General features: G+C 37.0%; 1 protein-coding gene across 1 annotated transcript in view; it reads right to left on the bottom strand.

The window, feature by feature from the left end:
- The window catches only part of asic1b (acid-sensing (proton-gated) ion channel 1b), a 348,288-nt gene extending 336,365 nt beyond the window's left edge, over positions 1-11,923 (bottom strand). The window contains exon 1 of the mRNA XM_083534482.1: positions 10,146-11,923. Coding sequence (XP_083390608.1) covers positions 10,146-10,513 — 368 coding nt within the window. The 5' untranslated portion in view covers positions 10,514-11,923. The remainder of the gene's footprint in view (positions 1-10,145) is intronic.
- Between the last annotated feature and the right edge of the window lie 920 nt (positions 11,924-12,843).

Raw genomic sequence — 12,843 nt, 5'->3', positions numbered from 1 at the left:
GCACTTGAAGACTTTCCTTGTCATCCTTTAAGCTAATTAGCCACCAGGGAATGCAGTGTATAGCTAATGTTAATTAAGCTTAAGATATTTCGTCACGCACAAACGTGAAGAGGTTTTGAGTGCACTAATCCAAAGACAGTGTGCAAAAAAAACCAAAAAAAAAAAACAAGTATCTAAACAAATTTCTCAACTTAGTAATTAGAGTAAACGTTTGGCTGCTGTCTAGAACCCATTAGCTAAAAGTTTAAATGAAAGAACAAACTATATTAAAATTAATTTGACAAAATAGCTAAATGGATGTTATTCCCTATAGGTTTTAACAGTTCTCTCTCTCTCTCCCTCTTTATATATATATATATATATATATATATATATATATATATATATATATATATATATATATATATATATATATATATATATATATATATATATATATATACACACATGCATACATATAAATAAACACATGCATATATTATTTTTTCAACTGAAAATGGTATTGAATATAAATGTTTTTAAGAAGCACATGCTTGTTTAGTTTGTTTTTATGCAACACATTTGAAATCTAATAATTTAAAATACAATAACTTAATAAACCATTCTAATAAAGATTTTTTGAGAATAAATCTTTTATTTTCTTTGAAAAATCCTCTCTTAGCATGAATTAGCTGCTTTACACACTCTTGGCACCCAGACAGTTAATTTCTCCATACATTTAGCTGAAAAATCATTCCTAAATCTTGCCTAAAGTGTTCTTCCCTAGTGTGATATCTCTTTCTGATCCAATTCATCCCAGAGCAGTTCAATCGGATTTAAGTGTGGTTACTGGGCAGGCCATTCCATGACTGTGTGCTCCAGTTGACTGTTCTCTAAATATTGCTTATAGAGCTTGGATGGGTTATTGCTTTGGGTCATTGCGTTGGTTCCAATTATCCTCAGTCTAGACCGAAGTGCATGGCGTTAAAGTATGTAATGGTAGCAATGTTAATTCAGTATCGCCCTAATCTGAAACAAGTTTTCAACCCTGCCTGCTCTAAAACAACCCCAACCATTAAGCTTTCACTTTCTTGTTGGACTGTGCTCGTGAGGTGGTCTTATAGCATCTTCTGATCTGTTTTCTGTCTTACATAATTTCTTCTGTTAAAGTTAAAGTCTCATTTGTCCACAGAACATTTATTTATGTTATTCACTGTGTAGATCATGTCCCTTACGAGGGAAATATCAAGGTCCGTGACATCGGAGTGACGTGGGGCCGCCTTCCCGTGGGCTCACCACCTGCAGGAGGGACCGTAAGGGACGGTGCTGTGAGGATTGGGATGCAGTCGAAGGCGGGGGCCTGCTTAGACTGCTGCCCCCGCGACCCGAATTACGGATAAGCGGGAGAAAATCAATGAATGACTGTGTAGATCATGAGTGTTTTTGCCTTTTACCTAGTTTGCTGAATAGAAATATGAAATATTTTGGAAGATATTTCTGGTATCGTCAAAAAGTCTGCGTGCAAAAATGAATGTGATATCTACAATATATTGTGCCTGAAGAAGCATTTCAATAAGCAGCTATTAAAAAGGGAATAAGTGGTCAGTCAGATTTGATATATATATTATATATCATGTGTGGTTTTCATAAAATGATTAATTATTTTTTATTACTATTTGCTTACTTGCTTGTTCTTCTATTATTGTTGTTGTTGTTGTTGACTGTCTTCCACACAATAAGGGCAGCATGACATCAGTAAACAGGTATAGGGTTAGGGTTAGGGTAAACTATTGATAATTATACGTAGTGAACTAACATTTAGGATTAAGGTTAGGTAAATAATATTCTATCAATCAAATGTAAAAACACTGCAAAGTAAATTTTTATTGTTTGTTTGTTTGTTTGATTGATTGTTTTTTACTGTAAATTTGAATAGAACACTTTCTCAGCATCTGGGTTTCTAAGCTTCTCGGTCACTATTTAAATGTGTGCAAACTTTTGATATTGACCATCTCCTTTGTACAAAAGGTCAGAGTTTTTATATAAATAAATAAACATAAAAGAGCCGAAATTAAAACCTTCGACGCAACACACATTTATTCACGACGTCCTCTCTTTACTCAGATATGAAAGAGAAAAAAAACGCCACTGAAAAATTATGTTTAATCCTCAAACATTTGATTTGATGACGTGCCAAGTCTCAAATCAAGCACCGAAATCCGCCATGATGCACAAATCCGGCAATTAAAACCGTCTGTGTGGAAACAGCAAAAGTTCCATTTGGTGTCCTGATTTACGTAATTTAAAACGCCATAATTACTTTCAAACCTTTACAAGCATATTTTGTCTTCATGCTCTATGAAGAGTATGGTTTCACTTATGATAAACATACATTTGCATAAAGCATCTATATTTGTCCATGCCCATGTTGATTAGAGTATTAAAACCGTATAAAACGTTTATTAAACAGATAAAAATGTGCGATTAAATTGTGATGATTCGCAGATTAACTCGTGACAATCATGCGATTAATCATGAATAAATATTTTAATCGATTGACAGCCCTAATTATAATGTAAGTCAGAGAAGAAATCCAGATTGAAATTCAGGGCACGGTGCACAAGTGTACATTTACAGGCAATTTAGCATTGACAATCCACTTCTATTTTTAAACCTGGCAGAAAGCCACACAGACATGAGAAGAGCAATGAAAACTTTAATCCGAGCTCAGGATCAAACCCAGGACTGTAAAGCTGTAAGGCAGCAACTCTACACACTGTGCCATTACTTCTGTCATTTTGTATAACAGTCACAATTTCTACAGCACAGCGAGGACACGCAACAGAGCCCGTTCCAGTCACTGTTCTCATACAGCAAAGTTCAGCAACTCTAAGGTTCTTACAAAAGTTCAGGGATCTAAGTGTCAACATGCTACTAATAGTTTGTATCAAACAGACATCTTTTTTAATAGACTTGAACTTTTTAACTGAATTTTAAACACAACTGTCAGACTGACTTCAGAGACATCTGTCCTTATCTTCTCTTCTAAATATTATCCTGAGATTACACATGCTGCATTGTCATCCGGAACAGTGAACACAAAGATGTTGTGTACGCTGATTGTTGCAATTTGAGAACCGACACAAGTCTAACAGGCATTCAATCATAAGCGTTAAATCAAGCATTTATGCAATGAGCCAATCAGAGCAGTGCAGATCATGCATATATACATCAAATTAATGTTTTACATCAGCCAAATAACTGTGAGAAAATGTGATCTACCGATGCGAGAGGTCAGAGAAGCTGGTTTATGTTGACAGGAAGGCAATTGTAATGCAGAGGACTGCAGCAGGGTTTCTGATGCTACGCTGAGAAAAGGCTCACCCAAAACATGAATAGATAAACATTGGAAAATCCATATCTGGTAGTTTTCTAATCTTCATAAACACATTATGAAGAAATTGTGCATACTATAAAGCGATCAGAATCTCTAACTATAATGGAATGACTGGATAAAGTGTGTATCGAATGTACACAGATAGTGCATGCAGCTACATATAGTATCTCTAGAGATTGAGCTGAATAGACTTCAATATTCAGTACACATACTGGTTCATGTTCTCAAAGCACTTAGTCTCACTAAGACTATTATACTCTATGGATTGCTTTTGCATTAACACCATGTGTTCGGTTTTGATAAAAAAAACACACACACACACACACACACACACACACACACACACACACACACACACACAATGTTCTTGGTTTAATTTCATTATGTACCAGAAATATCATTTTCGGGCACACTCATGCTAATAACTGTAATAAAATGTAATTGTATGTATATAATTAGTATATAATTCAATTGATGGTATATAATCAGTACCTTTTTTTTTTTTTTTTTTTTTTTCTTTTTAAGAATCTCTATAAACTATATCTGATTACCACCAACAAGAACTTTGGTTTTAATCCGCATGTACTGTATTTGTGAAAAAGAAACAGAAGTCCCAGTTACCCAAAAATTTACCATTAGGAAAGTCTTAGGCAGGTTACAGTACATTTCATCAATAAAGATTCACTTCAATCAATAAAGGTTTGGGAAATGTAGTCATTAATTCTTAAGTCAAATGCATTTGCATATCTGAGTGCAAATCCAATACCCAAGAAAATAGATTTTTTTGTATTCCCTTAAACTACAAATAAAAACATTAATTATTATTATAAAAAATATTATTATATTATTATTATTCTTGATTTCCACAATAATTTGCCATGTGACACATTGTGCTTTTTATGGAACTTTTTCCGTATTTCCAGTAACATGATAAGCTGTGGGTTTTATTGTCCTATTGAATTCAAGACAGAGGAGTAAGAGGTCCTGGTGAAGGACCCAGAGTATGTAGCTACTATACCGTAATCAATTACAGGGAAAATTAGTGACTCGTGATCCCTTTCATAAATGTTCAAATAAATGTCATCATATCAATAATGATATACGTTGTTGAACAATAGCACCTATTTTATTTGTTTGGGGAAAAAAACGGTTTAAATGTTTAATATTTAATGTGGTTTAAGGTTGAAGTTAAATAAATCTCAGTGTTATCTTCTTCCCTAATAATTCAACCTAAACATATTTACTCTACATAACATGCAGATTTATATAATAAAGCACAAGTTCCTATATGCAGTTAGTTATTACCAAATATAGATATATAAAACATTTTCATATACTAAAGTAAAAAGTACACTAAACATGCAAAAGTTTTAGGACACGACTTTTTCAGCCATATGTGTTTTTTTTCCAAACTCTTACCACAAAGTTATAGGATGAATTACTGTGCATATACAAAACTACAGTATATAGAATGACTCTGGATGCAGTAGCATTATATTTGTCATTCACTTGAACAAGGAGACCCAAGCCTGTCCCTGCTCCATGAAGATATAGATGATCTTGGGTGATCTGCTCTCCTTATTGAACACCTTTGGGATGAATTGATGTACTGCAACCCAGGCCTCCTCACTCTACATCAGTACCTGACTTTACTAATATCCTTGTTGCTGAATAAGCACAAATCTCCACAACCACACTGCAATGTCTATTGAAAAATCATCCCAGAACAGTGGAGTTTATTATACCAGCAAATTTGGACTAAATGTGGAATGGGATATTCAAAATGCATCTTATAGTTAGATGTCCACAAACTTTTGTCTATATTGTGTATATTATAATCTAAGAATACCATAAGACTTAAACCCTCTTGTATAAGACATAGTGTAAGAGTGGATACAGCAAACAGTACAAGTTGTTTTGTTTTTAAATCAATTTTGTTGATTAGATTAAAGCTGTGGAGATTAAATAGCCACATAATTTAACCTTTTATCTCGAATTGAACAACTGCTCCAGACTCCTGTTTAAAAAGAATGGAGTCCACATGTTTGTGTTCTTTTCTCAGACAAGTTCATGTCAGTGGTAATCACACACTACATATACAGTGATTAGGATTAGATTAGGTTGGAAAACACTGTTAATTCAACCTTGAGACATAAACTCACCTGCACTTTTTTTTTATCTAACCCTCCACACTGAACTTACTGAAGAAATGATATTTTCTAAATTGCTTTCTCCTTATTTATGTTCTTCTTATTTGCATTATTAATGAAACGGGGTCAATGCTTTCTATAACGGTCATACTCATTCTATTAACTGAAAACGTGCATATCATGTTAACATGCATTTATAATGCTTTATGTACATATTATTTACATGTATTTTCTTTATATAGACACATTTATGTTCCTCTTGTTTAAATGCAACAAACTATCTTAAAGGAAAAAGCACACAAGAATTGGACTGGAAGAAAGTTCTGTGGACACATGAGTCTAAATTTGACAACTGTAACAGAACTTATGTAGGATGTACAGGAGAGAAGTTGTCACCAGACTGCCTCACATCTACGGTCAAGCATGGAGGTGGAAGCTTAATGTTTAATTAATTGGGGTTGTTGTGGAGCGCGTAAGGTCCCCTGGTGGTCTAGTGGTTAAGATGCAGCGCTCTCACCGCTGCGACCCGGGTTCGTTCTTCGGTCAGGGAACCATCCCCAGCCACTCTCAGTGCCGGTCCCAAGCCCGGATAAATTGGGGAGGGTTGCGTTAGGAAGGGCATCCAGCGTAAAACATGTGCCAAATCAAACGTGCGGAGGATCCGCTGTGGCGACCCCTAACGGGAGAAGCCGAAAGAAAGAAAGAAAGAAAGAAAAGTTGTGGAGCGCGTAAATTTGGAACTTGGTTCAAGTGAAAGAAATACTAAAGCAACATTGCTACCATTCCATACTTCAGTGCCATGCAAATTCATTTGGACTGTGGCTAAATGGAACCTACCAGGGCTGCAACAACTAATCAATAAAATCGATAATAATTGATAAGAAATTAGTTGTCAACGAATGCCGTTATCAATTAGTTGGGCTGCTCAAGTTACTGCTTAGCGTAACGGCAAGATAGAAGATAAAAGACAAATGAAAATAAGACAGAAAATAACGATGTGTATTGAGTCAACGCAGAGGAGCAAAAGGAAACACACTGGTGTCCCTTATGAAGGCGAAACATCAGCAGGGTATATAATGTATTTCCTCATCATGTCAAAATTGTGTAGTTTAATTAGGTGCTATTGTGTAAACTGTTTGTTTGCTAACTTCAGGACAGTCGCACTGGATCTGTTCTGTTGTGACTCACGAGCATCAGGTTGCTCAATCAGCTCGCTCACAACACAGTCATAGATTCAATTATAACGTTGCAAACAAACACTAAAAGCAGCAAAAATAACAGCAGCAGTAAACGATTACATTTTTAGTCACTGTTGTTTGTTTTAGCTGATGTTCATGCTTTTGTACACCAATGCACATTTTTATTCTTTGTATTTATGCCTGTTAGCTTGCTAGCTCTTTTTATAGCATTTGGCTACGACAACAGTTGACTTATGTTTTTAAATGTGATTTACTGCGGCTTTACTATGTTCAAATGCTTGTTTTCAATGTTTGTATATTTAATTTATGCATATCTCATTTAATTAATATACATATAAATACAATGTATTATATTCCAGATGCTTATATCTTCACAACTGCAATTATCATTAAAAACAATACAAATGTTGATTTACACAATTTACACCTTGCACACTCAATAAGCTTTAAAATCTTAAATTTATAGATAGTCAAACTATCTTTCAATTATTTGTATCAATATTAATCTTGTTTTATTAACAATTATTATTAATTTAAGACATTTATGTATATTTAATTAGGGTTCTAGACAGTTATAATAAGCAAAACAGATTATTTAATTTTTTGTTTATCTAATTAATCAATTAATAATTATAAAAAAACAAGATTAATAATAATAATTCATTCATTTTCTCCCGCTTATCCGTAATTCGGGTCGCGGGGGCAGCAGTCTAAGCAGGCCCCCGCCTTCGACTGCTGCCCAATCCTCTCAGCACCGTCCCTTACGGTCCCTCCTGCAGGTGGTGAGCCCATGAGAAGGCGGCCCCACGTCACTCCGACGTCACGGACCTTGATATTTCCCTCGTAAGGGACCCCCGGAGCATAGAGGGTTAAGGGCCTTGCTCAAGGGCCCAAGAGTGGCAGCTTGGCGATACCGGGGTTCGAACCCCAGACCTTCCGATCGACAACCCAGCGCCTTAACCGCTGGAGCCACCACTCCCCCCCAATAATAATAATAATAATAATAATCTGGTTAATCAAATAAAAATGTAAATAATTAATAATTTAAATAATCTTTATTTGCAGCCCTAGAACCAACTTCACCATAAATCAATACAAAGACCTGAAGCACATGTCCAAGCTCTGTAGGCATTCTTTGGAGAGTAAAAATTGGCTGGAGTTGTTATCTGCCCAGTCACCACACCTAAACCCTATTGAACTGCTCTTGGATGAACTGTATTGCAGGGTCAGAAAAAACATCCAACTAGCGAAGAACACCTTTGGCAAGTTTTACAAGAGGCATGGCGAAGTATTTCAGCTGAATGTTTGGAGAAACACACTGTCCAATTGCCAAGAGTGTGTGAAGCTGTTAAGCTGTTACTCATGCTAAAGGAGGATTTAAAAAAAACTGACCATTTATATGGTATATAAATTGGTCAAACTAAATCTTCATGCCATTAAATAACCTACTTGTTTCATACACACAAAGGAATCTGCATCTGTCTCTTCAAAACCATAAAGGGTGTCTACAGATTTTGACATTTTACAGATTATAAGCATTGTTTATAACACACTAACACCTAAGTATTAAGAAAGACATTTCAGCTTTAGTTTCGCTGAGTGCATTATGTTCAGTTCTAGAAACACTGACCAAGTATTTTCCCAGTTTGTGAAACTTTGTAATTTGATTGTCTGGTAATAAATCTGCTATAATAAAGCTGCTTTTATTGTATAATCGAAATTGTCAGTTTTCATGATACAGTATATGATTGATCATATTCTCAAGAAACTCGTCTTTCTGTGTTGCATTCGGAAACTCGGAGTAATTTATTTTCTCTAACATCTCGATTAATACGGTGAGATTATCAGGATCCCACACTACACAACTTTACAACTTCTGAGAGAACCTGTCAGTATGGCTACTACTGAACATAGTGCACTCAGCAAACTGAAGTGGACACATTGTGTTATAAACATTGCTTGTAATGCATTTTGTTAACACTTTCTGAATGCATTTTTAAACACTGCTATGACCTCTCATGTCTATCCATAACCTTAACATTTATATAAGTTATAACATGCATTCATGGGTAAAGATATCAATTTCATTAAATAAAAAAAAAGCTGTAAAACTGTGCATAATGCATTATGAATGTATTATACAGTAGAATACTTACAGTACATATCCTATAAATATGTCCTTCTTATAAACTGTTGACATACCATAGAAATGCATTATGTCTTGTTAGGGGTGACATTTTAAAGGCCTTCATAGAATGTGTATGACTTATGAATACATTATAATGTGTTATGAATGCATTCAGACGTCGTGAAACATCCATAATCCGTGACGCATGTGGATATACGCATATGTCAATACAAGTATGGCACAAAAACTATTACCAAACTTTTATCGACATGTTATAAATGCATTCATAGGTCATGAAGCATTTAATCTTCATAGAAAGCTCTGTGAAAGCATAACAACTTGTTATGAATGCATTCATAGGTTGGGGAATATAGTATGTGCGCAACAGACAAAGTGTCCTAATGCCTTGTGAATACATTATAACATGTTACGTATGTTTCTGTAAGTACTGACATATAGTCAGCATAGAATTGTGAAGCATGACAGTATGAATGCATTATTAGATGTTATGGAAGTGTCCATTAATCATTACATATATGGCCTCAAAAATCTTACCAAAATTTGAATAACACAGTCATAATACCTATGGTCTTCATAGACAGCGTTTCAAAGCATTATGAATAGATAATAACATGTTATGGATGTATCCATAAATTATAACATGCACGGCCAAAAAAAGTCCTGCCAAACTTTTAACATTTAGCATAATGCCGTGTGAATGCACTATGAAATTTTACTGAATGCATTCATAGGTCAAGAAACATTTGATTCTCATAGACAGCTGTGTGAATGCATAACAACTTGTTATGAATGCATTTAAAGATCATGAACCAATGTTTTCAGAGAAACCTATTAATGCCTATTAGTACATTTATGTTGTATATATCCATAAGTATTTATATATATGCTCTTTATAGAAAGTGTTTTAAAGCATTATGAATGCATTATCACATGTCGTGAATGTAACCATTAGTCATTACTATGGCCAAGATAAGGTCTTGCGAAACTTTTATTAACATTGGCCATAATGCCATTTAAATGCGTTATAACTGTGTTATAAATGCATTCATTAGTCATGATATAATTTCTCCTCATAAAAAGCTAGTAAATGTCAAAACTTGTAAAACTTTTTTGAAAGCATGCATAGGTCGGGAAACAAGTGGTCTTCAGAGAAAGTGTTCTAATGCCTTGTGCATGCATTATAACATGTTATGAATGCATTTCTAAGTCCAGAAGCATTTGGTCTTCAGAGAAAGTGCTTTTTTTGTGTTATACCCAATTTGGGAGCTCACCTGCCATTGAGCAGCGCGAGCAGCTCTCCCGCATGGTACAGGTCGTTGCGCGTGACGCGGCTGAAGCGGAAGGAGTTGAGGTTGCAGAAGGTCACGGCTGGGAAGGTCATCAGTGGGGTCGCGATCTCGTCCAGCTTGGTCACGTGCGGGTACTGCAGGTAGAAGCGCACGCGGTCGGCGCACACGAACACGAGGAACGAGAGCGAGCCTGCGAAGAAGATGATCCACAGGCAGCGCCGCACGCACAGCCGCTCGTAGGTGAACATGTGGGCGATGCCGTGCAGCGTGGACCTGCTCGCGAAAACTTCGATGGGCGCCGGTCGCTCGCATTCCACGTTGTCGTCGTCGTTTTCGCCTCGGAGATCCATAGCTGGTGCGCGGACACGGGACTCGGGACGCGCGTGAGCAGAGGGGAAAGACGACAACAACAAAAAAACGAGATCACCAAGTTTTTCTCGGGGTCTTTAACGGAGACACAGTCCAGGCTTGATGAGTGACGGAGCGTTTACTTTCATCCCTCAACAGAAAATCGATCGATCCTCCACTACTGATTGAGACACCGGAAATGAGCTTTTACCCCTTTTTTTTCCTTTTTTTCTTCCTTCTTAGTAGAACGATCCACGTGAGACGGCGTTCATTTCCAGTCGCCCACCAACCACCAAAAGTCCTGACAAGTAAAACGACTCCACGTGCTTTTTAGACGGTTTAATAATCAAAAGAACGCGCGCGGGGATTGTTTAGAAACATCATGTTTACAAAGCTGTCACTGGGAACACACATCTCCCCCTGTGTGCTCCTTCCTGTCCGCCAGCGACATCCAGAAACAGAAACACGCACACACACACGAGATAGAATAGGAGGGAGAAATCCAAATCTAAAGATAATTCGGTTCAAATAAAATAAATACAGTAAGTTCTCGGTTCTCTAAATCCGAATATGTGCTCGAGATGGTCACTCCAGATCTCCTGGATGCCTGGCTCCTTTCCCAGCTCTGCTCTGACCGTGGTGATGCCCTGAATCCCTCCTTTATGAAGCTTCGATGTGGTGATGTGGACGAGGATCACGTCTTCAGCTCACAACGGAGGACGGAGGGATGTGAGAGGAGAAAACACACCGACTCTCAACCTTATTCACACACACACACACACACACACACACACACACACACACACACACACACACATATACACACACGCGCGCACCCGCGCACACACTGCGACGCCGCGTCCACATCAGTGCACCATTAGCCTTGGTTTTGGTCCGACTCGACCATTTTTTGCGTCTGTCAGAAATAAAGAAAGAGAGAGAGAGAGAGAGAGAGAGAGAGAGAGGGAATGGTGTTGGTGGTGCTTTTTGCTGAGCTCGCGGTTGTCTGAATGTGCAGCTTCCAGCCTTTCTGAACACTATTGATCTGACTCACCTGCTCTCACTATGCTAATGTCATTATCACGGCAATCATATATCTAATCCCCCTGTAGAGACCACCAATTCCCCCAGGGCACTCCATGGATTTACCCAATTAGGGTACCTGTGGAAATTGGGCTACTGTTGGCCAAAGGAGAGGAGGAAGATGTCTACAGATGAAGACATGCAAGTAGTTGGTTTGAAAGAGGCAGATGTGGAGGACAGGGGGGTATGGAGATGGATGATCCTCTGTGGCGACCCCTAATGGGAGCAGCCGAAAGGAGAAGAAGAAGAAGTTGTTCACCAAAAATACCCATAGATGCACTGTAAATGAATGATTTCGAAAACATTCGGGAAAAAAAAACAAACAGAAATGAGTTTCTGAAAGAGTGCGGAAGAACACAATAAAAACCCTTACAAAATTTGTCATACGAATTGAAATGGTTTTAATGAGAATTTTAACAGGTTTATAAGAATCTAAGGCGAATGTGTTGCCTTATTAGTGAAATGTCTAGTGCAGGGGTCACCAACACGGTGCCCGCAAGGACCACATGAGTCGCCCGGGAGCCTTTTCTAAAAATACCTGTCTCCTACTTTGTTAAATCATTGTTGATTATTATGAGAAATCATTAACATGATCAGCGTCTTCACATAGATGAGTATCATTATTTATTAGTCATAACATATAATAAAAGGTCAATTGAGCAAATTTGTTATTTTAGATCAAACTGAAAACTGTGTGTATTAAACTGGTAGCCCTTCACATTAATCGGTACCCAAGAAGTAGCTCTCAGTTTCAAAAAGGTTGGTGACCCCTGGTCTAGTGGATACCATTAAAGACCGCTAGAACACCTTTGAGAACCTCTCATTAAAATTGTAATGGTTTTAATTGGAAATTGGATTGCTTTTTATGGAAACTTTAATGGTTCCTGTGGGTCTCTAATGGTAATTTGCTATATTCTGTTGGTTGTATGTTATGTCTAGTGGATACCTTAGAACACCTCTGGCAGCATGTAGATCTAATCTTAGTCTGTATTGACAATTAGGAGTCAGACAAAAACATCAAAAATCTGGATTAGCTGCAAGAAAGGTGGATGGATAAATACTGGGAAAAAAGTGACCAAACAAGAGAATCTCTCATAAAATTTGTACTGGTTTGAATTAGAAAATGTATTGTTTTTAATGGAAAAAAAAAACTGATGAGGTCTGTGGGTCTCTACTTGTAACTTTGTTGATAAGTTATGTCTAGTGGATACCATTAACAACGAATAGAACACTTTTGTCAACTTGGAAA

This window comes from Silurus aristotelis, assembly GCF_946808225.1.
Source record: "Silurus aristotelis genome assembly, chromosome: 28".
Classification (NCBI taxonomy): Eukaryota; Metazoa; Chordata; class Actinopteri; order Siluriformes; family Siluridae; genus Silurus; species Silurus aristotelis.
Note: the sequence above shows the minus strand (reverse complement) of the source record. Positions and strands in the feature narration are given on the sequence as shown.